The following is a 26,496-nucleotide window of genomic DNA, read 5'->3' on the forward strand; positions in this document are numbered from 1 at the left end:
TTAAAGGGCCCTGGGAAAAAATACTAAAAGTGGCACTTTTAGTGGCATTTTGTAGTCGGGTCAAAATTGATGGAAGGCAGGTCCAAAACAAGTAGCCATGGCCAGCAATACCATATTGAACCACATTATACCACCCCAACAGAGCCAAATACCACAGTCCATGACAAAATACTGCCGCCAACAGCACAAATCACATCCCCAAAAACTTCCACTGGCCGGCTGTGAGTAGGGCTCAGGCGGCCCCCTGGGCATCAGTCCACCGGGGAATGTCCCTGTAAGGTCTATGGCCAATCAGCCCCTGACAGGATAAATGAAGAAGATAAACAGTGGAACTATCATGTATCATTGATCTTTACCACCATTTTTACAGTGGCATAATCAATTAAATTTAGTTATTTAAAGGGAAGTTTACATTTTCAATTGTTATTCCCACATGATGCCCAGCTCTCAGGCTAGACAACCATGACAACCATGGTGGATCTGACTATCAGACCCTCTTTGCATGAGTTTTCAAACATCATTCATTGGTGGTTTGAATAGTTGTTTCTCGATTTTTGGAAGCAGCCTTCATGATGTATCCATACACATACTCTAGAATTGAGACCTGCACAACTGCTGGAGAGTGAAATATCAAAATACTTTCAAGGCTGATTAGGTCTTGGAATATTGTGATTGAGTAATGGAAGGGACCTACTACAAAGTTTTCTGAGAAGTGCAGAAAAGATTTGCAGCAGATGACTAGAAAGCTCAACCCACATCATCTATTCAGTCAGGCCCCAAAGGTAAAAGGAAAATGTCAGATCATATAGCTTGAAATCATGTAGTTTGCCATACGAATGTCAGCTATAAGCTTAGCTCTAATTAGGCTGTCAACCATCTTCCCCTACCTTCTTGTAAATATGTGTGATTGGCTTGGCCAGGGTTGGACAAAGAGCACCTAATGGGCCTAGACTCTGGCACGATAATGAGCCAATAGCAGTACAAGTCCACAGAGGTTCAATAGAAGACAACCCCATGTGGACTTGACCTTGGGGACAATTATTGGCCATCGTGGTCTTGACTCATAAACTATTACACCTTATATCAACAAAGATTATAGTGAAATTGACAGTTGACATTTACAGAATATTGAGTCTTCATAGTAATTTCTTCTGCTGGACCCAATGAATCAGATACGGCAGTGATTATCAGCCAAGCAAGTGTGTTTATTTCACTGGGGACTGGGAAGCAAGCCTGATGAAATCCAGCATACCCAATTCTCATTTCCTCCAACATCTGCCATTAACATCTGCTATCATAGATGCTATATATAGAAGGCTAGAGAGTTAATTTTAATAAAATATATGTTTTTTTCATTTTAGGTGTTCTTTGATTTACATCTCAGAATCTGCTCAGTGAAAAATGTAAAAAGATTACTTTTAGCGTTGAGCGAACTTCTTGAATGTTGATTCAACCAAGTGAGTCAGGTGATTTGATTAGGGGCAGAATAAATTTGACCCAAATCAAAAGTGCTTCAGTTACCCTGAAAAGTTGTGGATGTAGTTCTAAGGTTCGCTTTTAGGTGGCTATTGCTTGCCGGGCCGGTGCGTATACATACACACCTCTTGGGGTCATGTGCTCCTCTTTCTTCATCGTTCCTTTCTGCTGATTTAAAAAATGACTGGTGCCATGTTGAGAAATTCGCCCAAATGAAATCGTCAAAAATTTGGATTCGGAATTGATCCTAATTTTTTAAAAATTCAGGTCAAACTTGATTTGTTTGGAATTGATTTGCTTGTGCCTAACCACTTGGTAGAAATATTTTTCAATGTGCCAAAGTACATTAAAGGGACACTGACAGGCCCAATAAGCATAATTAGCTATATATATATATGCATGCACAGGTCTTCTAATGTGTATTAAAAACATATAAGTATAACCCCTGTCCACCTTATGAATACTGCAAACTGATGTTTTATAACCTGAGGTAATCTCTCTTCTTTCTGCCCAAGGGGCAGCGTTTCAGCTTCACTTCTGCCCAGCCAGCCGCAACCGCCATTTTGAAGCGCCGCCTAGCTCATCAATATTCACTTCGCTGGGCGGCTTCTGCTGTCCCCGATGTCTTTGAGAGCAGCGCTGCTTAGAAGAGTGCCCGGCGCAGGCGCAGAACGGAGAGGCTGAAGCGGCCTCAAAGAAGCAGAGGGGACGCAGGCGTGATGTGATCCCTGCGAGTGAGGGTGCCGGGCGCATGTGCAGAAGCTGAAAGTGAGTCCGATGCCCATAGCTTTCTATTGGGTGAGCGCTGCTCTCAAAGATATCGGGGACAGCAGAAGCCGCCCAGCGAAGTGAATATTGATGAGCTGGGCGGCGCTTCAAAACGGCGGTTGCGGCTGGCTGGGCGCAAGTGGAGCTGAAACGCCGCCCCTTGGGCAGAAAGAAGAGCGATTACCTCAGGTTTTAAAACATCAGTTTGCAGTATTCATAAGGTGGACAGGGGTTATACTTATATGTTTTTAACACACATTAGAAGACCTGTGCATGCATATATAGCTAATTATGCTTATTGGGCCTGTCAGTGTCCCTTTAAACACCATGGCCACTTATGTGGGCAATTTGTTATCATTTTACTCACTAAAATGGGCTTAAAAAAAAAAATATAATAACTTTTTCAGTTTTCAGTATACCCACAGACTACGTGTCTCACACTGAATCCGTCAGGGAGCTGATCTGATAGCTCAATCTGTAGCCTTTTTCTCTGTACTCCTGACAGGTCATAAACATTCATTTAAGCCATATTCTTATGAGCTTCTTATGCCTCTACACAGACCTACAGGCTCCACACAACTCTATGTGTGCACAACAGGGTGCTGTAAGTGGCTGTCATACAAATATATGCACATGACTTTATCACTTCGTTCTTTACTATTAGATATTAATGTGACATTTTATTGCCCTTTTTGCTAATGCTGATTACAGTGTTACGGTTATAGTAAATGTCTTGCAAAAATGTCAGGAAAATAATAAAACTATGAACAGAACCCATTTTATGCTCCTAATGCCATTTTGTGCAGAGAATTATATTGCTCTAGTTATGACCCTATTACAAAGTTTATTGTCCCCAAGTACAACACAAAAATAATTTTCTTGTTCGTCACTCGGGTGTCAATGATCATCTGGAAAGAATAATGGTCCTGTCGTACTTATGGTCAGAGACCGAAAATTAGAATTTTTCCATTCTTTTATTTCTGTATCCAGTCTGCTTGGGTGTATAATGAACAGTATATTTGTAAATTAAATTACAAAAGTTTCTCTTTCTTGGCAAATTAAACAAAGTCACCTTATAGTGATTCATATAACAGAAGAGCTGCAAACATCAAAATTGGAATTTTTTACCATTATTGATTTTACAGTAATATAGCTCTTTCTACCTCTAACACAGCAGGAACTCACAGCACCTGAAATGCAAATCAACATTCTTGTACAATATTTGAAGCAACCTTGCTGATACAAATACTACAGTATATATCTTGTGTTTTTCATGAGGGAAGCAATTGTTTTTAACCTGTTTGTATTGAAAATTATTTCTACACGACTAAAGCCTCATTCACTCGTCCGTGCTCAAATCCGTGAGAAAGTGCTCAGTGATGCATCAGTGAAGCTGTTCGTGAAGGATCCGTGTGTCCATTTTTTGCTGTCCATGTGCCATCCGTGTTCCACTGACACTGAACGGCTGAAAAATTATTTTTAAAGCATCTCTTCCTAATGATCCATGAAACACGGATGGCATCCGTGGTTTTCACGGACCCATAGACTATAATGGGCATGATGGATCCATGAACACAGACAAAATAGAGTATTCTGTGCTAAAAAAAAAAACTGAACCACAGAGCGAGGTAAAACATTGATGTGTGAATAAACACATTAAAATTAATGGGGACGTGTGCTGTCCGTGGAGAACACGTACAGCACACGTCAGTGGAACACTGACATGTGAATGAGGCTTAAGGCTTCATGCACACGACAGTGAAAAAACATCCGTTAAAAACGGACACACTGTCAGTTTTTCATTGCCATTTTGCATCAGTGTGTGCATCCATTTTCTGGCCATGTGTCCGTTTTTAATGTCCGTTTTGCATCTGTTTTTCATGTCCGTTAAAAACGGTAGGCCCCCAGCTAAAATATAGTCCCTCATAGCGTAGGATTTTTTTTTGCTGCCCCCATCTTAAATAATGTCCCCATAGTGTGTGTGTGTGGTTTTTTTTTTATATTTTTTTTATGGGCCCCCAGCTTTATAAAACCCCCTTAGAGTCCCACAGCAAAAAACAAACAAAAATAAAACCCCTCACCTTATCCACTTGCTTGCGCTGTAGCAGTCTGTCCTCTCTTTACAGAACGGGCCCTGCTCAATGAAGAGAGAAGCGACTGCCGCACCACGAGCAAGTGGATGACGTGATTTTTTTTGTTGATTTTTTCAATTCCTTAATGGCCTGTGTACCCGTTTTTAACCGCCGTTACATGGGTGCACTCCTGTCTATCGGCTGTTAAAAACGGTCCAATTGATTTCAATGGGGTCCGTCCGGCCATGAAAACGGCCAAAAATAGGACATGTCCTATTTTTGGACGGACGCTATTCACTGGCCGTTAAAAGAACGCCCATGTGAATAGCCCCATAGACTTTCACTGGTGCTAAAAATGGCTGTGTGACGGCAATTACTTACACGGCCGTCACACGGCCTTTTTTCACTGTCGTGTGCATGTAGCCTTACAGGGGAAAGGGTAGAAGGGGGAGAAAAAGTGGAGGAAGGTAGAAGGCAACAACTGGGAGGAAGCCTCTGTTCATTTACTGGCAGTTTTGCATTTTGTCAATTGGAGACCTACATATGGCAACAAGCAGAAAATCTGTGACAGTTCTGATTTAACGTGCATTAGGGAATATTACAGGGAAGATCCTCTTTCACATGGAGGAAACCACCACCCTGCAGATATATTTAAAAAAAAGGAGGACCTTTCCAGATTACGGAGCCAATAGCTACCTCCATACTGTAGGTAGTGCAGTCAATCACAGGGGGTTCACCTGTAGTCGAGAGAAAAAGGGGGAGGGGTAAGGACATGCAGACCAAAATCACCCGAAGGGCTCAAAATTACATCGAAATAAAAAATGTAAACAAACACTTAAAGAAAAGTAGGAACATTAAGCAATTGCAATGGGTCTTCACTGGCCAATGATTGTTCTGAGTACTAAGTTGTAAAGCTGAAACTTTCTTGCATTCTAGTTTTGACATGAGCAGACAAATGCTGAATAATAGAGTGGCAGGTTTGAAAAAAAAAAAAGTTGAACCCTAGATAGCATTTATCCAATCCATGTGCAAAAGGAAGCTCAATTTCTTTGAAAAGACGATGGTGGGTCTGGACATTTGGTCCCAGCCACGTCTTAAGGACGGTCTTGCATGGAGGTAACCAATTTTGATCATGAAGTTTAAGGGTTTTAATTGTAATTATATAGATTGGAAAATACTATGGGGGTCATTTACTAAGACCAGCGTTTAAATTAATACTCTGGTCTTAATACCCCTTTGCATTGGTGGCTGTTGCACCTAAGTTATGTAAACCAAGTGCTTCCTCCAGAGAACATACTTCAGGGATGTATCATTGACATGGCAGCCATTTGATAACAGTACGTAGTTTATTCGGAAAATGAAAAGGGACATTGTTGAAGCAAAATTTCTAACTATAAATAGATTATGTAATCCCTTATTTGCAAACTACAATAGGCAGTTTTTGTTTTTGCAGTTTATTAGTGTATTCTCGGTTGTGCTACCAGGTTTATACAGTGGAACTAATTTATTTTTTGACCTCCGCATGAGATTTGCACTATGAGCTGTGTCCAGGTGTTCTCCTCTCTGTCCTGACATCAGCTTATCCCCTCTCGCTATCTCTTTAAATTCAACACATCCAATCCCCCCCCCCCCCCCCGGTCTTCTGTTGTTAGGGGAAAATTGGGACACCTCTATACATATTTCATTGTCTGCCAATCCAACTGAAATCGGAAGGGTTTGCCAAATTTCATCTAATTTGTATGACCAGCTTTCAGCCTCAACCTTATCACCTACCCCCAAGGACACCCAGCAAAACTGAGAATGAGGGGTTCCTGAATCCCATTCTGGTCCACCACTCCATTCACTTCTTGATGCAGGCAACGTTCCATCAGTCCCATGGAAGTGAATGGAGCAGTGGACTAACATGATGGCCAACGCTCTATTCAGATAGGGAACTCTCCCACATTCTGATATTTACCACCAATTCTGTGGATAGGTGGTAAATACTTTTTGTGGGATATTCTTTTTATTGGTTCCCTAACAACTGGCCTACCAATGGATGGCATGAGCTACAGTTTAAAAACAGTATTGCACAAAGTCCTCTGCCAATCATGTACGCTTTCTCAGGCCCCTAGTTGTTGCCTGGTTTGTCCTCCTAAGATCTGGCAGCATCTAAGATAAGGTTTGCATGAATTTAGAACAACAGGATCTGCTTTTTTTCCAGAAAAAGTGCCACTCTTGTCCATGGGTTATGTGTGTTCTATTGCAACTCATTCCCATTCAAGTAAATAAAGCAGAACTGCTGTACCAGACACAGCCTATAGGCAAGAGTGGCGCTGTTTCAGGAAAATCAAAACAATAATGTCTAGATGTCAAAGTTTATAAAATACTAACCGCAATTGCGTTTTTCTTTTTATAGTTGAAAACTACACACCATCATGGGGAAACAGAACAGCAAGCTGCGTCCTGAGGTCATGCAGGACTTACTAGAAAGCACAGACTTTACAGAACATGAGATCCAGGAGTGGTACAAAGGCTTCTTGAGAGACTGTCCAAGTGGACATTTAACAATGGAGGAGTTTAAGAAAATATATGGGAATTTTTTCCCTTATGGGGACGCTTCTAAATTTGCAGAACATGTATTCCGTACCTTTGATGCTAATGGTGATGGGACAATTGATTTTAGAGAATTTATCATAGCTTTGAGCGTGACGTCCAGAGGAAAGCTGGAACAGAAGCTGAAGTGGGCGTTCAGCATGTATGACCTCGATGGAAATGGCTACATCAGCAAATCGGAAATGTTGGAAATAGTACAGGTATGTTATCAGGATTACATTGTATCTGCTGGATTACACTAAGTCAGATGTTTCCATGTCTCCAACCAAAAATGAACAACCATTCTAGCAACAAGTAAAACTGTGTTTTTATGTATAGAGTGTAAACCAGTCAGAAATGTCAGTATTAGGGGTGCTCCTGGGTTCAGCCAACAGGGGTTTGGACTCAGTAATCCTGATGTGCTCCCAGATATTATTCTTCCAGCGGAAGAATCTGAATATGGTGTGATGGGATTCCAGTAAGGGTGTCAAGTACTTACTGAGGGTAAGAAGTGGGTAATGTATTTGAAAATAGGTTGAACAACAACTTAAAGACCATCTGTCAGCAGATTTGTCCCTATTACACTGGCTGACCTCTTGCATGTGCACTTGGCAGCTGAAGGCATCCGTGTTGGTCCTATGTTCATATGTGCCCGCATTGCTGAGAAAAATTATGTTTTAAGATATGCAAATTAGCCTATAGGAGTAACGGGGGCGGGGCTGTTACACCTAAAGGCTCTGCTCTCTCTGCAACTGCCATGTGAATGTTATCATGCCTGGCCCTGTCAATCAAAGTGTATAGGGCGTGGCAGTTGCAGAGAGAGCTGAGCCTTTAGGTGTAACGGCAACTCCCCCATTGCTCCGAGAGGCTCATTTGCATATATTAAAACATGATTTTTCTCAGCAATGTGGACACATATGAACATGGGACCAACACAGATGCCTTCAGCTGCCAAGTGCACATGTAACAGGTCAGCCAGTGTCATAGGTACAAAGCTGCTGACAGATGCCCTTTAAGGTATAGCCCAGCCTTAAACTTCATCACTTTGCTTATGCATCGCAAATTTCATAGTAAACCCATTAACCCGTCAGTATGTTTTTTGAAATATGGGAAAAAAAACTGAGAACCCAGAGGAAAGCCTCAGATTTAGGCTACTTTCACACTTGCGTTCGTCGGTCCGCTCGTTAGCTCCGTTTGAAGGAGCTCACGAGCGGACCCGAACGCCTCCGTCCAGCCCTGATGCAGTCTGAATGGATGCGGATCCGCTCAGACTGCATCAGTCTGGCGGCGTTCAGCCTCCGGTCCGCTCGCCTCCGCACGGCCAGGCGGACAGCTGAACGCTGCTTGCAGCGTTCAGCTGTCCGCCTGGCCGTGTGGAGGCGAGCGGATCCGTTCAGACTTACAATGTAAGTCAATGGGAACGGATCCGCTTGAAGATGACACCATATGGCTCAATCTTCAAGCGGATCCGTCCCCCATTGACTTTACATTGAAAGTCTGAACGGATCCGCTCAGGCTACTTTCAGACTTAGAAATTTTTCTAAGTTATTAATGCAGACGGATCCGTACTGAACGGAGCCTCCGTCTGCATTAATATGATCGGATCCGTTCAGAACGGATCCGATCAAGCGCAAGTGTGAAAGTAGCCTTACAGGGAGAACATACAAACTCCATGCAGATGTTGGAGCTCGGAACCCCAGCATTGCAAGACAGCAGTGTAATGAGATGACTGCCTGCCACTCAGATAACAGAGTTATTAACACTATTTTAGGTATTCTTAAAGGGGTTGTCCTCTTCAGTGTTTATCTGCACGCTGTTTCCCTTGTAGCGACAGTACAGACTTATAACAGTGTCGTCTCTCGTTCACTTGAATGGGGCAAACAGCTGTAATGTCGCAGCATTACCACTACAATGGAGACAGCATGCAGGTAAAGAGGATGCAGTGCTTGATTGAAGCCATCTTGATTGAAGATATCTGCCGAAAACCCGTGCATGGTGACATATGATGTCACCACGCCAGTCATCTCGGGCTGCGCGCGATTTTGCGGCAGATATTCAGGCAAGATGGGGGTGGCCGGCCCGTCACGAGCAAATGGAGTCAGTAAGAATGATTTTATTGTTAATTTTACACAGTTTATACTCTCAGATGTCGCGATCATGTATAGACGCGGCATCAGAGGGGTACAATGATGGGGAGCCGCGCTATCGTAGCCGCACTGTCATTGCACCCGCTACTTACAAAGAAAGATATTTTTTGTAAAATTCAGTGAAGCAGCCGAATGGAATTTTCCAAAACTTTGCTCACCTCGAATGTCCACAAGGCTAGATTAAGCTCTGTGAAGCCCCCTAGTTAAAACATGTTTTCTTTTCTCTGCTGCTTCATTGAAATAGGGGACACCAGACTCACATTCTCATGATCGCTGGGGGTCACAATAGTCAGGTCCCACCAATCTAACGAGTCTCCTATTGAGTAGATAGGGGATAGTTCATACTTGCCAACTCTCCAGAAACATCTGGGAGACTTCCAGACAAGCTGGCAAATCTCTGGACAAGAATGGAGGGCTGCTTTCTCACGGAAAGCAGCCCTCCATGTATTGTAACTGTATGTTTCACCGGGATACTGTGTCATTAGCAGGGCCGCCATCAGGGCAGTACTGCATTCAGGGGCCCAGGCCGCCACCTCCTGTCTGTGTTCTCTTCTGCCACATTAATATTCACTTCAGTGCAGTGAATACTAATGAAGCGGTGTGGCCCTTCTGCGTCACATGGGTTGGGGTATAGGCCCTTTCCCAGTACACAGACTTTTACTAAATATATTATTTTATAGATCTCCGAACTTCAGATCTTCCACGTGGCAGGCAGCAGATTTACCACTACACTATAGAACTGCCCTGTTATAAAGATAGGACTTTAAGGACTTAAGCGTAAAAATCTTCTAAATAGCATTACTGTTTTCTTCAGAGGCATATTAAATAAATAGTATACATAGTATTACTGAATCACAGGAAATAATGCACTATAATAGATGCAAGCATAACATATGGACTAAGCCCTCACTCTATTGATAAAATCTGAGACACTTGGTCAATACATTTTGATCAAAACACATCTAAGCCCACCTACCAAGCGACAAGGTGGTCTCATCCAGGCGGGTCATATGCTAAACCTTCCTATGCCATTCTGCATTTATCTTCAGTAGCACAGACCCCACACATATAGTGTGTTGCTCCTAGTTACCTCCATGTGCAACCGGTGGGAGGAGGAGCACACACACCTATATGTACCACCTTCATCAAGGTCGCCTATTAGATAGGTGGGGCAAAAGTGCACATGAATACTACTCCCAAAATAGGAGCGTATTCACAAATGAAGGTGCCACTACTTCAAGACAAGTTAAACAAATAACGGAAAAAATCATAATCATTAATAATGTGTTCCCTTTATTGTACAGGTTATTATCACTACAGGGATACCAAATACTGTTTTGTAATATTTAATAGTAAGTATGTTGCAAAAATGCATTTTCTATAATGGTTTTTGCTCAATTATTATTATTTTTTGTATCATTAACTTTGCAGAAAAATGTAACTTTCACCATAAGAGAGAAGTTGGAAAGTAATTTTTCTGCCTTAACTTTTACAAAAAAAATGTTTTTTACAGTCCTCTACTAGAAAATGAACCCCAGACCTTCCGTATGGTGGGTAGCAGATTTACCACTTCATGATAGATCTTCTCTGTTCTAAAGACAGGATTTTCTGTGTCTTAAAAGCTACTACTATTTATTCCGTAAAGGAAACAGTAATACTATTTAGTAGCTACTCTTATAACAGCAGTTCTGTAGTGTAGTGGTAAGCTGCTATTTGCCATACAGAAGGTCTTGGGTTCAAATTCTTAGCAGGGAACTGTAAAATAATTTGTTTAGTAAACTTTAGAGCTGAAAATTGCAACTTTTTAAATTCCAGATTTTTTATATTATAAAAGTTAAATTTTTATGCAAAGTTAGTTACAAAATAATTAATCGAGCAAAAAACATTACGATAAATGTGTTTTTGTAATATATTGTATTTTCACTTCATAGGAAGCACTTTTTTCCCCCCAAAAGAGAGGGGCAAAAATGGCAGTGCATCTTATAGAGTGAATACTAGTGGGGGCTCGTTAGTATGTAGTAGGCACAGGGATTGGTGAGTAAAGCGCTGCGCTGGATGTACTCACTGCTGCCTGGTCTTCTATAGACCCGCGCTGACTGAGTACAGTGTCTGGACGTAGTGAGTGCACTATGAACTGACATTGTGCAATGTCAGTTTACAGTGCAGCATGGGCCCAGAGAAATCAAGGGAGTGGTGAGTGCAGGGCGCCATCCAGGGAGGTAAATCTATTTAGTTATATTTCGTCTGATTTGAGGTCCCGTATTGGGGCCTGATCTGACATCCGATATGGGGGTCTGTTCTGAGATCTGATATTAGGGTCTGATCTGACGTATAAAATGGGGGTCTGATCTGAGGTCTGAGATAGGGGTCTGATATTGGGGTCTGATCTGAGGTCTGATATAGGGGTCTGATCTGAGGTCTGATATAGGAATCTAATATTGAGGTCTGATCTGAGGTCTGATATGGGGGTCTGATCTGAGGTCTGATATAGGAATCTAATATTGAGGTCTGATCTGAGGTCTGATATAGGGGTCTGATCTGAGGTCTGATATAGGAATCTAATATTGAGGTCTGATCTGAGGTCTGATATGGGGGTCTGATATTGGTGTCTGATATGGGGGTCTGATATGGGGATCTGATCTGAGGTCTAATATGGGGGGGTTTGAGACCTGATGAAGATTGGGGGTCTAATGAAAAATATTTTTTTCTGATTTTCCTCTTCTAAAACCTAGGTGCATCTTATAATCTGCTGCATCTTATAAAGCGAAAAATACAGTACTTACTATTAAATATCACAAAACAGTATTTGATATCCCTGTAATCATACTAACGTGAACAATATAGTGAACACATTATTTATGGTGACCAGTGAACAGAGTGACATGCCTGTTCTCTATGTGGAGCACACGTCCTCTCACACAAAACCTGCAGAAGGGAGGGAGTTTCTTCATATTACATACATGTATCACCCTCAGAGGGTTACATGAACTGTACAACAGTATCACTAGTGTACATGAGGTGGTAATGAAGCAAAGATAATTCATGAAATATCTATTTATCTAACAGGCAATCTACAAGATGGTTTCATCAGTAATGAAAATGCCAGAGGATGAGTCAACGCCTGAAAAAAGGACGGAAAAAATCTTTCGGCAAATGGATACGAACCGAGATGGTAGGTCTCTGATTGAGACCCATGTATGTGTGGCTCTTATATATTTGATGGAGACTTTATGTAGGTTTTCTATGTTACTTAACACAGAGAGACTACTTTTTGCTGTACATTACCAATTTTTTTTAGGTAACATAATGGCTTACTAGGCCTACTATTCAAGCCAAGGGTGCCTTCTCACAAAAGTCTCTGTTTTGCAGACCACAAACCGCAGATCTGCAAAACATGAACACTAGCCGTCTGCACCCCGCATCGAGGTGTGGACCCATTCAGTTAAATGGGTCCTCGATCTGCATGTTTCGGCCAAAGATGGGACATGCCCTATCTTCTGCGGCGTGGCTACACCGACTTGGAAGCATATTGAACTGTGATTGTGTCTTGATGTCCCTTATGACCCCCTTTGATGTATGGCAGCCTATGTATGGTAGTGGAATAAGGTTTATGAAGCACAGGCTGTTGGACAAACCCTCACTATCAGAAAGGAGATCACTCACTTTTAAAACCCAATTAGCACTATACAGTCAAGGAAGGGAAGCTGTGGAGAAGAATGCAGATCGGCAGCTGTATGAGTTAGTGTTCTCATATTACAGGTATGTAAGGGAATGCTGAGCTGTGCAGGAGGTTAAAATCCACCCCCTCTACTACTTACAGCATTGGTGTTGTGTTGGGCTATCCACTAACTAATGTGAAGAAAATATCAGGACATACAGCCAAAGCAGATTAAAGAGGAACTAAACCTCTTCTCATAGCGCTCTGCACCTTCGCCTTGCAATGGCTTTTACAGCATGCAGAGTACTGATCCTATATACTTTCTATGGATCCATTAGTGCAGAGCGCTCTGAAAAGTGCTGTTGCACATTCCATGCTTTGTCCCATAACTCATACTGTGGCTAGCTTGGGAAGCAGGCAACGAGTCTAATGAGAGAAGACGTAACTGCATTGTAATCACTGGGTAGGACTGGTATGTGACCATTATTTGGTGACTGCATTATAGAGGTATGTTACCATACATAGAGAAGAGCCGCTCTATGTAAGCCTGGCATATTAAAAAATGCTGTCTTTTAAATGTGCCGTCTCCAATATATGTATATTTTGGGAGGGGGAGGGTCAGGACATTTGTCTTAGGTTTTTTTCCCCCAGATCTTTAACCTGGCTGATCTTTGGAAGATCCAGCGTTGCTGCTAAAACTGTGGTGATGGGCTGCAGCTGAAGAGTGTGGGGAGAACTTGTGCGGGGGCCCCAAGCTGCACTGAGCTTTTACTAACACCTCTGTCTGACCAAGGTTTCAGAGGAGAAAACGGAAAAGGCCCCTGCCAGAAGCTCATCATCTGCAAGAGCATAGGATTGGCCTGTTGAATTCAAACATCCTTCTTTCTTCTACCATCAGTGGAGAGTCGGGACACCCAAACAGACATTAGATAGGGAGGCGTGTTAAAATTGTGGGTTGGACAAACAAGTTATCTCCTATCCCTCCAGAAGCAAAACCATTGCCAGGACTAGTGATGAGCAAAGCGAGCTTTGGATCTTAGATCTGAAGGCGCTTCGGTCAAAACTTCAGTTTATTGTTGTAAGAAAATCTACATATCTGAGATAAAGCTGGGGATATAGAAACAAATAGAAGAATGAGAAAGATGTAGCCATCTTAATGTAAAACTGGACCTTCTTGATCTCTAGAAGGAAGAGGCTTTCAGCATTCTCCCAGGCACCATATGTTACAGCGTTTCGCTCTGCATCTCCATCTAAGCATGGCAATATATTTGGCCAGTGAGATGAGTGACATTGTAGTTGGAGGGGTATGGCGCCTGGAAAAGTGTTGTGGGCCCCTTCATGCTGGTTTTGTGTTCAGATATAGTCACAATGAGGAGCAATAGCTCTCAATGTCTGTCTGCTGCTCCTGTAAGAGAGGACTATAGATGCCCATACACCTTCAATAGATGTCGGACGACTTTCCCTTCCCCCTCATACACATGTACGGTATGTCCAGTAAGTACATATGTACTATCCAAAACAAAGGATTGGCCTTTAAAATTCCTGTGATCCTTTTCTCCTCTGACATCATATGTCAGGAGATATTTGTAAGCTCCACATACACATGAGGTTGTCGGCCGGTCCTGCTGAAAACAGGGGGGCCTGAAATCTTGGGGAACTTGCATTTGAGGTGCAAGTCAACTGGTAAGGCTGGGTTCACATCACCGTTTAGTTTTCTGTTCTTCTGATCTGTCTTTTCTTCGGATCCTTTATTTTGAGCATCCGTTGCGCTTATTTTGCATCCGTTTTAGTCATTTCTATCTGAGATCCGTTATTTTTAATAGGGGGGAAAAGTCCTTTGTGGAGGAATTTTTCTCGCTTAAAAAATAATGGTTCTCAGATGGAAATGACTAAGGGCTCATGCACACAAAAACATATTTTTTTCATTCTGTGTCCGTATGTCCACATGGCCGTTCCGCCCAAAAAATAGAACATGTTCTATTATTGTTCGCATTACGGACAAGGATAGTACTGTTTTATTAGGCGTCGGTCGTTCTGTGAAATGCGGAATGCACGCGGCCGGTATCAGCGTTTTGCGGATCCGCAATTTGCAGACCACAAAGCACCCAACGGTCGTGCGCATGAGCCCTAAAACAGATGCAAAATAAGCACAATGGATGCTCAAAATACAGGATCCTTTCTTAGTTTTTTTTTCCTGTTCTTCTAACGGATCAGAAGAATGGAAAGCTGAAATTCACTGCCGAGGTTGGTAGTAGAGTACACCCATAAGGCATTGTATCATAATACTAGAACTATAAATTAAAACCATACTTGGCCTAGGGTAGGACATGTTTCTCCTTGAGCTTCTGAGGGTGAATTGTTTTATTCTCGGTTTTGTCTTCTTCAGGATGAACATAAAAGGCTGACAATTCTGTTGAACTTGTAAGACCTCTGTGCCGTTAACCTTAATAATATAAAACGGTGTAATCCTTACTCAGAAAAGCCCGTGTCCCAGTTACCTCAGCTGATACCATGCACGCGATATCTGTTTCCACATAACAGCTTTCAGGAGAGGCTAGATAAACCCACAGGTTTCACCATGTTCTGAATTATTCACAGCTTGTCAGACTATCATGGGTGCTTTGATTTGCAGAGTCGACAATCTTCCAATTTGCAAAAATTCCCATGCAAACCGTAGGACCTTAAAGGAACTTACGTAGTAGAGCAGCTCTTTTCATGATCAGATTTCATTACTATAATGGTAACAAACCATTATAATTAAATAATTTACATTTACAGACTGACCTTTATATACGCCAGTCTTTGATTCTCCCCTGCACTGCCGAAGGACGCGCCTAACTTGTGATGAGGCATGCTCCTCGTCATAAATTAGACGCACCTTCGGCAGTCTGTGCACCTGGTGTAAAAACTATCCGTCCCCTGACTGGTTTTTCCCCAACATTTACATGCCAAAGTTTATTGGGGCTGATTTACCGGCCCTGCCCCCGTCACATCCCAGTCACTCCCAAGTGTAGAGGGTGGTGTAAAAATGGCTTTACAACAATATTTTGTTTAAAAAGTCAGAAAACGGGTCTTTTTATTTTTTATTCCAAAGCTTGCAGTAAAAATGTTAGTACATGACCCCTACGAGTTTTATGTAAGAAAAATGCTAGATTAGAACATAGTAAATGAGACATGTGCTCTTTAAATAGGGGCATCTAAAAATACTTATAAAGGGTTAAGGGGAGTCTGGTTTAGAAAACACATTTTCTGATACCTTATTGTGAGAGTTTTCCCATTATATATTGTTCTGTTCTGAGAGCCGTCCCAACTCTATAGAACTGCTTCTCCAATGTTTTCTACTGTTTTGATGCTGGGGCCTCACTAATGAACAAGTGCTACCACCAAGTGTCCACCATATCTCCCTCCTTAGCACCATGAAACAAATCCCACAGTGCAGCACAACATACCTCCCCAGCAGCACCAAATACCACAGTGCAGCACAACATACCTCCCCAGCAGCACCAAATACCACAGTGCAGCACGACATACCTCCCCAGCAGCACCAAATACCGCAGTGCAGCACAACATACCTCCCCAGCAGCATAAAACAAATACCGAAGTGCAGCACAAGATACCTCCCCAGCAGCATAAAACAAATACAGCAGTGCAGCACAACATACCTCCCCAGCAGCATAAAACAAATACCGAAGTGCAGCACAACATACCTCCCCAGCAGCATAAAACAAATACAGCAGTGCAGCACAACATACCTCCCCAGCAGCATAAAACAAATACCACGTTGCAGTAAGCATCAAAACAAATACCGCAGCTGCACCAAAGTACCTAGTATTTCCTGCAATGGCGCTGCAGGGGAACTGAACTTTGTTGCTGGGTTCCTCTGCAGACTGCAAATGCTTACTGACGGTCTTGGCAGCAGAGTAACCTGTGAAAAGCTTATTTTTTGGAGATCCTTTTGATGAAAAGGGTTATTGCAGAGTGGACATCCCCTTTAACGGTACAGCCACATCAGATGTAGTTTGCACCAGAAAACATCCATTGCAGATGCGCCACACCACAGAATTTGCACTCAGAAAAAGATGGGTCCATTAGAAAAGATGGGCTGTGCAGACGCTGTGCTTCTGAAGCGTGCTTCAAGTCAGAGAATGTAACAGAGCATTAGATTGCATAGAAAGGGGGAATATAAATGTAATTTTAACTCCTAAGACTCCTGTGCCCAGCCTTCTGTCTCCCAGGGAAGCACGCTTCAGAAGCACAGCGTCTGCACAGCCCATCTTTTCTAATGGATGGATGTCCCTTAGCAACGCTCTTTTGAAGAGTGCTGCTAAGGGCCATTTCAGCCCCAATTTTCTACCAAAAATAAACGTTTTGCCTATATAAAGTCTAATGCAAAATTGTTACCTATCACTTGCCCTACACTTTAGCAAAAAAAATAATATATGACAGTTATCCTTTAAGAGCCAATAAATAGGTTTACTTCTGCTTTCTTAGCCAACGAATTTGATAAAATGGGTCTGCTTTTTCCCCCAGAAACAGTGCCACTTCTGTCTGATCTACATACAAGAGAATGGGGCTAAATTGCAATAACAGACACACCCCATGGACAAGAGTGGACCTGTTTATTAAAAAATGATAAAATTATTTTCTCCAAACTTGGACCTTCAAGACTAACATCCTCTTTACGAATTTTAGAACCATTTACCATAGTTTATGTAGAAATAATCTGTAATTTTGCTTATTTTCAGGAAAACTTTCACTGGAGGAATTTATCCGAGGGGCAAAGAGTGATCCGTCAATAGTCCGCCTACTTCAGTGTGACCCAAGCAGTGCCGGACAATTCTGAACATTTTATTTTTGGATTAAACCCGTAAAAAAAAAAAAAAAAAAATTGTTTTTAATTTTTGCCAAAATTAAATTTGTTGTGGTGTTGACACATTATGGCCAAACATATCTACTTCCTTCTATGATATCTTTGTTGTGGATGACAAAGAATGGAGAATGTTGTCCCAATTGGGCGAAGGACATTTTCTGTACTACCGCTCCGGGTATCCTTGCCATAAATGGATAACAGACGTTCCACCACAACTCAAGGACTTTTTATAGAGCTGACAAACAAATTTCAGATGGCTGTGGTTAAAATCTGGCCTACTTAGTTAAGTAACATCTTAGTTGTTTTAGCCAATATTTGCAGACAGAAGTATGTGATAATCTACATTAGTGGTCTCCAACACGTGGCTTTCCAAAGCCTAGGAGTTGTACTTTGGAGAGATGGAGAACTATGAGTTGGAGGCCACTGATCTACGTACATTAGAAATTGACCTACATAGGTGAGTGCCACAAACATTGTTCAGTTTCTTCAACTTAGACACAAAAAAAAGCCCTATTCCCAGTGGAGGCAACCATTCTTGGGCTAAATCATTACTCTTGAGTCCATAGATCCTAACTTATATAAGCTTTATTCTCATAAGGATCAGTTCTTCAAATGGTTGCAAACACTCTGTAGTTAAAGGGTTCATTGTCAGATCAGAATGTTATGCAATAACTGCAATAAAAATATGGAGGTTGCATTCTTTGCACAATTTGGCACAAGCTGGCTGCACAAGAGAGCTGCAAATTTGGGATACGACTCATTAGTAGATTCCGACTATTTGAATTGCACTCAGCTGCATTGCTGATGTACTTCAATGGCAAGACTGGATGTGTGTTTTTATCTTGTATTGGAGTATAGCATGATGTTTCTTGTCATTTCATTTATAATATTACAAATTGAATGATTCATCAACCACCAATTTGTTCGTTTCTAGGAATAATTACACTAAGGGCCCCTTTTCACACGAGGGGCTCTTGGAGGAAACTCTACCGAGGAAGGCCACCTTGATACTTTCCACTAAAAAGGTACCAGTGGATATAAAGGTGGCTTCAGAAAAACGATAGTCTGGGTGAGTCCTAACAGATGGCCATTTGAGAGAAACCTAACAAGTAGTAAAAAGTAACCCTAGTCATAGTCTCCTTCTTGCTCTCCCATCCATATTCTTATCCTGTGTGCACCAGTGTAGTTTTTTATACTGGTATAGTACAAAAAACCAACATAGAATTTTTAGGCCAATAGCTAAATAGGCTTAAAAACCTGATATTTCCCCATTCTCCTCAACTGGTCTTAATCAATACATTTATTAACCTGGGGCAAAAAAAAGTATATATGAGTGAGGCTTAAAGTAGACCCCTTAGTTGTGTTCCAAAACACTTTTTAATTGCCCTACCAATGACATTGACTATTACTGTTGATGTTAATATCAATTGTTTCTGGAGTTGGTCTTAAAAGGAGCTATCTAGAATTAGAAACAGAACCACTCTTGCCAATGGGCTGTGTCTGGTATTGACAATCATGCCCATTGACTTGGCAAGATCCCTTTTTTCTAATTCAAGACAACCCTTTTAACAAATAATTTGGCTACCAATGCCATGGCCAGTCAATTACATATCAGTTTTTAGAGATCTAGTTTAGATGTGGACATGAAATCTGATACAAGATTGGTGGGTTTGTTGTCCACCCGGGAGACAAAATATGATTGTTCTTTTCAACTTTTGCTTGCTTGCTACAAAGGAAAGCAGTTCTGTACTTTATAGATATTGGGCCTATGCAACTGAATAATCAACTAGATATCAAAATTTGGTCACCAAGCGTTGGTCCTGGGCACTGTGGCTGTCCTTATAACAGCATCCATATAACCTACTATATGCACATACAGTATATAAATTAATAGCTACACTATCTGCCCACGACCACGAAGGGAGTTGATCTTGGAGACCAAACTTCAACATCACTTTGGAGAGCTATCAGTAATAAAGTGTGCACCATTCTCTACAGTGTGTACTATATTCATCAGTAGTACATGGGGAAAAATATGGAGTGGGCTAAAAACGCCAGGCAGAAAAGTGCCCAAAAACATAGACCTGCCTAAATTTTTTGGTGCAGGACCTTCATAAATATTTCCCAATAAATACTGTACATCAATAAATCTGCCCCAATAAATGAGCATTTTCAGTATGGGCCCCCATAATGCTCCTCAGTGTTCTTTCCTAGAAACTAGCTGATTAGCTACTATGGGTCACCACATGACCCTCACTAAGAGAGTGATTAGAGTCATGTTGTAATTCATAGGCTAGATCAGTTGCTGTGCACGCTTTTTACCACCACTCCATCCAGTTTCTCCTATAGTTTCATGCAGTCACCATCCATTGGAAGGTTACCTCATATCATTGTGCTCCATACTTTGTAGTTCGGACCTGTAGTTCTTTCTAGTCGACCTTTCCAAGTAGCGTTCCCGACTTTGCACACCCGTAACTTTTATCGTATTTGAAAATTTTGTAAATGTCTCGTGGATTTGGGTCAAATATTTACTTCGAGCAACCCGATGATGGTTTTATGCTTTACCATATGGGATTCTAACAAGTGTAATTCATGTGAGCATGACTTATTGCAAATTTATTATTTTTTTATCTATTAACTATCAATAACAAGCTTTAAAAGAAGATGGTTATAAAAGGACATGAAATCTACCTAATTCTTCCAGAGAGATATGTGACTTCAACATTACCTTACCGGACTCTAAAGATAAACCCCCCCCCCCCCCTTAACCCCCACAACCTGTTTCTTTTCTAGCTTACCATTGCAAGGATTCTGTAATGTCAAGCGATTCAGCGGCAGTTTCTAATGCATGACATATAATTTTCCAAACTGTGAATATTTCTGGTATGCAAAGAAAATGTGGTTTTGAAGTTTACATAAATGACGTTACTTAGCTGTTTTTTTTTCTTAATAAAAAAATTAAAAAATTTAAAATTGTTTCACATTTTTTATTATATACATATACACTCACCTAAAGAATTATTAGGAACACCTGTTCTATTTCTCATTAATGCGATTATCTAGTCAACCAATCACATGGCAGTTGCTTCAATGCATGTAGGGTTGTGGTCCTGGTCAAGACAATCTCCTGAACTCCAAACTGAATGTCAGAATGGGAAAGAAAGGTGATTTAAGCAATTTTGAGCGTGGCATGGTTGTTGGTGCCAGACGGGCCGGTCTGAGTATTTCACAATCTGCTCAGTTACTAGGATTTTCACGCACAACCATTTCTAGGGTTTACAAAGAATAGTGTGAAAAGGGAAAAACATCCAGTATGCGGCAGTCCTGTGGGCGAAAATGCCTTGTTGATGCTAGAGGTCAGAGGAGAATGGGCCGACTGATTCAAGCTGATAGAAGAGCAACGTTGACTGAAATAACCACTCGTTATAACCGAGGTATGCAGCAAAGCATTTGTGAAGCCACAACACGCACAACCTTGAGGTGGATGGGCTACAACAGCAGAAGACCCCACCGGGTACCACTCATCTCCACTACAAATAGGAAAAAGAGGCTACAATTTGCACGAGCTCACCAAAATTGGACTGTTGAAGACTGGAAAAATGGTGCCTGGTCTGATGAGTCTCGATTTCTGTTGAGACATTCAAATGGTAGAGTCCGAATTTGGCGTAAACAGAATGAGAACATGTATCCATCATGCCTTGTTACCACTGTGCAGGCTGGTGGTGGTGGTGTAATGGTGTGGGGGATGTTTTCTGGGCACACTTTAGGCCCCTTAGTGCCAATTGGCCATCGTTTAAATGCCACGGGCTACCTGAGCATTGTTTCTGACCATGTCCATCCCTTCATGACCACCATGTACCCATCCTCTGATGGCTACTTCCAGCAGGATAATGCACCATGTCACAAAGCTCGAATCATTTCACATTGATTTCTTGAACATGACAATGAGTTCACTGTACTAAAATGGCCCCCACAGTCACCAGATCTCAACCCAATAGAGCATCTTTGGGATGTGGTGGAACGGGAGCTTCATGCCCTGGATGTGCATCCCTCAAATCTCCATCAACTGCAAGATGCTATCCTATCAATATGGGCCAACATTTCTAAAGAATGCTATCAGCACCTTGTTGAATCAATGCCACGTAGAATTAAGGAAGTTCTGAAGGCAAAAGGGGGTCCAACACCGTATTAGTATGGTGTTCCTAATAATTCTTTAGGTGAGTGTATATATATATATATATATATATAACTTTAAAGAGACACTGAGGAATAAACACCAATTTTTTTGTCGCAATACACTTTGCAAGGCCTCAGGCCCATGGCCATGTTATGGATCCATGCAAGTTCCAAATGGTACGAAGCTGTCATATGGTGCCCATAGAATTCTTTGGGGCTATACACAACCTCCTTGTGCCACTGATTTCATTGCAAACAAAAAACATATTATAAAAAAAATGATGCGTGCGGTATTATGTACTTATTTTTTTATAAGAGCATTGCTTCTAGGTCAGAATACCTCCCATATGATGCCACATTTGGTGTCGATGGTCCATTAAAGTACAGCGTACAGGCTTTATTCACACACTTCTGCCTGAGATCCTGAAAGAGAACCTTGGCACTGAAAATAGGGGTCCATCTTATCATGGCCACTATCAGAGATACATACATCTATGCCCCTCCTCCTTTCCCAAATGTATTAATTCACATCAGATGTGTGTACCTTGGCAACTAATGTTTTATTACTTCATTGCATCTAAAATGAAAAATGAAACAACTTGGCAAATATGTCTAATTAAAAGCCTGTTGACATTCAAGATACATTAAGTTACAAATTGTGTCTCCATGGTAACAGACTACAAACAAAGTATTTGCAGTCTGATCTGGCAGCCATAGTCTCTTTCATTTGCCCTCTCATTCTTAACCGTATACATACTGTAGGGATCTGAACTCGCAGTAGGGTTGGCAATGACAGATTTTCACGGAGACAGCAGGGATTCAAAGTCCAAACTGTGCTTTATTTGGTCACTTCAGCATGACAGAGTAGCATCCAAGTTATAGCGTCACTTGGTGAGATGAAGTTATAGCACCAGCATAACATAAAACAGAAATAAATACCTGCCCTCTGGGCTCTACCTAATACACAGGCGATTCCTGTCTCACCTGTAGAGTCCTGTTCACACCAGAGAAGATCAGGCTTCACGGTCAGCCAGTCACCAAGCTCTAACCACAGAGGTCAGCTCTCCAGGCTTCATTCTCCACAGACTGACATTCTAAGGTCTGCTTTATTCCTCAAGTGATGATCCCTACAGGCCTCACCTGAAGGGGTGTGGACTGGGAAATCCCTCTGTCAAACCTATCTCCCAGTCCAAAGAAATCCAGCCCATATAACCTTAAACAAAGAGCTCCAGCAACCTATTCTCTATTGAAGCAAATGCATCTTTTTGGATTTCTGCTACCTCACCCAGCTAAGGAACCTGGGTGAGATATATGCTCCATCCACTATTTTACCATACATATTACCAAAATACATTTTGTAGATCAGCAGGACACAGGGAACAGATTGCAGGGAGTATGACTGCAGAATAAGACTCCACCGGAATTATTTGTAGTCTGTTACCATGGTGACAAATACTGTAAGTCTTTATAGGAGCTTTAGGCACACAACTATACAAGATTTTAAATAAGACTAATTGCAGTGTTGCTTCATTTTCCATTGAAAATAAATTGGAACAAAAAAAAAAGTGGCTGTGAAGGTAGACCTACCCTTTAATGAGTATGTGACAAAATGGTTACTTCCTATGATACAATTTGTTTTTACTTTCCGTTTTTTGGGGAAGTATTTTTATTTTACTTTAGGTAGGCTGTTCGGCCTCAACGTTTGGTGGACAGATTAGGACAAGGTGTTGATTGTTTGTAACTATATGGCTATACAATTGCTTGAAGTAACATACAGTATCCTAGTAATAGCAAGCAATTCTCTATCCACTGGAAAGGGGATACCTGTTAGCGTGGTGGGAGTTCAACCACTGGGTTCTCCATGGATCACAAGAACGGTGGTCCTCTGTCATTAGTTTGAATGGAACATTGGTTGAACAGGCTGCCCTCCATTCAGACTCTATGGGACTATCAGAGATACTGTAGCTGAGTGCTGTACTTGGCTATCTTTTCAGCAGTCCCATCCAAACAGTGGACCCAGGAGCCCTGTTCTTCTGTTCAATGGGAGTCCCAGCAGTCATGCCCCCAGTGATTGAACAGTTATCTAACAAATAACTTATTTGTACCATAATTCCCCTTTAAAGAGGACCTGTCACCAGGAAATGCAATGCAATTTGAAAGCACAATATTATAGAGTAAAAGGAGCTGAGCAGATTGATATATATACGTTTTTGGAAAAAGAGCCAGTAAAACCTGTAATTTATACATTTATATCTTCTTGTGAACAGCTATTGGTACAGGAGGGAGGTGTTATCAGTGATTGCTAGCATTGTGTTTAGAAGTGTGCATAAGCGTCCATTTACAAGACCGTATTTCTGGGTTTGCATCCGTTCTGCAATTTTGCGGAACAGGTGTGGACCCATTCATTTCAATGGGGCCGCAAAACATGTAGTTCCGTGGCCCCGCAAAAAATATAGGACGTGTCCTATTCTTGTCTGTAATCGCGGACAAGTATAGGCATTTCTATCATAGGGCTGGCTGCGTGTGTTCCGCAAAATGCGGAACGCACGTGGCCGGTACCCGTGTTTTTCGGATCCGCAATTTGCGGACCTCCAAACATGGTCGTGTGAATGGACCCTAAGAGCTAGCTGTCTGATGTGTTATTAGTGACTGACCGCTATCTTTGTATGCACACTTTATACACACAATGCTATCAATCACTGATAACTTGGGATGAGCAAACTTGTGTTTTCAAGTTCGGCGTACAAAGTTCGGGTTATCTAAGAATTCCGTTGTGGATTCTGCTACCACGTTTCATAAGTTGTGATCCGTTGTAGTGGAATCCATAACGGAATTCTTAGATAACCCGAACCTGAACCTTGTACGCCAAACACAAGTTCGCTCATAGCTACAGATAATTCCTTCTCCCTGTACCAATAGCTGTTCACAGGAGGTGAAAGCAAAGATATAAATGTATAAATTACAGGTTTTACTGAATCTTTTCCCATAATATATATATATATATATATATATATCAATCCGCTCAGCTTCTCCTGCTGTATAACATGGTGCTGTCAGATTGCATTGCTTTTTGTGGTGACAGGTCCTCTTAAAGTCTGCCATTGACTTTCATTGCAAAAAAAAAAATACTTTTTTAATATTCTTTTTTTGTGGCTTCCAGTTGTATGGAAAATCATATTCCATTGGGAAGGTAGCTCCCAAGCCTTCGCTTTTTTTTGTTTCATCTTATATGTGTAGCGTTCCTTTAAGAGAACAGAATGAGCACATAGGCGTCCAAGTCTTGTTTGACTGTTTGAAGAAATTTCTATATTTTCTGTGCTAATAATACTTGGCGTTGGTATCTGCTCTCCTCCCATTGTATGCTAAACTAAATGTCATGGCCCTGCCATTATAAATCCTGAGCGCAGATAATCCGACCGCTCACAGTTCAATGACTAATGACATGTGTAATACAGAGGGAAAATTAAACAGGAATCCTGTTACAGGAAGTTTTCATCATTCTCCTTCTCTCTTGCTTCCCTGTGAAACCCTCTTTTTTTCATCTCCGGGGACAGATTTGCTATTTTGGTCTGCATTACTTTTAAAATATCTCAAGTGAAGTCCACAAATATCTAAGGCTACTTTCACATTAGTGGTTTTACTGGATCCAGCAGGGTTCAACAAAAACGCTTCCGTTACTGATAATGCAACCGCCTGCATCTGTTATGAACGGATCCGGTTGTATTATCTTTAACATACCCAAGACGGTTTTCTGTTGTAGCAGAGAAAACATATCCGTCCCCATTGACTTGCATTGGGGGTCATGCCGGATCCGTCTTGCTCCGCATCCCAGGACGGAATGCAAACTACAACATGTTGCGGTTTGCTCTCTGGTATGGGAACGCAACTAAACGGAACGGAATGCATTTTGGAGCATTCCGCTCTGTTCAGTTTAGTTTTGTCCCATTGACAATGAATAGGGACAAAACTAAAGCGTTTTCTTTCCGGTATTGAGCCCCTATGACGGAACTCAATACCGGAAAACTTAAACGCTAATGTGAAAGTAATCTAAGGCAAAAAAATGTAATGGCAGCTCCTGGGAGAATGGGACGCAGTTCACACAGTTATCTTTCATGTGCCCGCAGACGACGCTGTTATGCCTTGAGTTTCATGATCATCTATATGAGGCTCCGTCAGAACACTATTGAGTCCGTGGTAATGAATGGTCGGTCTTGCATTAAATTTCGAGGCTCCTACGGTTCAGTGGTCAGAGTACAAATAGGAGAAGATAACTTTAAAGAAGAGAAGAGGACTGAAATTATGCAGTTTCTCTCGGCTGCGGACGGATGTGCCGCAGGGATGGAGAATAATGGTCTCTGCAGGAATTACTTTACTGTATGCGCTCACCAAATTGCCACTTGTAATCACGCTGCTTTTTAAGAAATCTATACAGCCTGTCCACCAATTTACATCTGCTTATTTAGAATGGGATTCATTCCCCATGATGCATTTGTTCATAGGATTTAAAGGGCTTGTAATCGAAAAAAGAAAAGTGAAGATGAAAAACCAACTTTTGGGGCATTTGAAGAATTGGTTAAGGATATTGGGACGGGTTGGAGGTCGAAACAGCTTTAATGAAATGTGCCATAGAAAATGACCTATTGTTTAGATCACATTTTTAAGAATTTCTGGTGGTGTTATTTTACATTTTTCATGTCAATATCTATATTTAAACAAAAACCATAAAATCCTGCAGTTTTCGTACTGGTTACTAAG

At 41.5% G+C, this 26,496-nt stretch overlaps 1 protein-coding gene across 1 annotated transcript in view; it reads left to right on the forward strand.

The window, feature by feature from the left end:
• Positions 1 to 18,762, forward strand: part of NCALD (neurocalcin delta) — a 99,787-nt gene extending 81,025 nt beyond the window's left edge. Inside the window, exons 2-4 of the mRNA XM_044293279.1 lie at positions 6,715 to 7,111; positions 12,104 to 12,209; positions 17,441 to 18,762. Coding sequence (XP_044149214.1) covers positions 6,734 to 7,111; positions 12,104 to 12,209; positions 17,441 to 17,538 — 582 coding nt within the window. The 5' untranslated portion in view covers positions 6,715 to 6,733 and the 3' untranslated portion in view covers positions 17,539 to 18,762. The remainder of the gene's footprint in view (positions 1 to 6,714; positions 7,112 to 12,103; positions 12,210 to 17,440) is intronic.
• Positions 18,763 to 26,496: the final 7,734 nt, after the last annotated feature.

Source organism: Bufo gargarizans, chromosome 5, assembly GCF_014858855.1.
Source record: "Bufo gargarizans isolate SCDJY-AF-19 chromosome 5, ASM1485885v1, whole genome shotgun sequence".
NCBI lineage: Eukaryota > Metazoa > Chordata > Amphibia > Anura > Bufonidae > Bufo > Bufo gargarizans.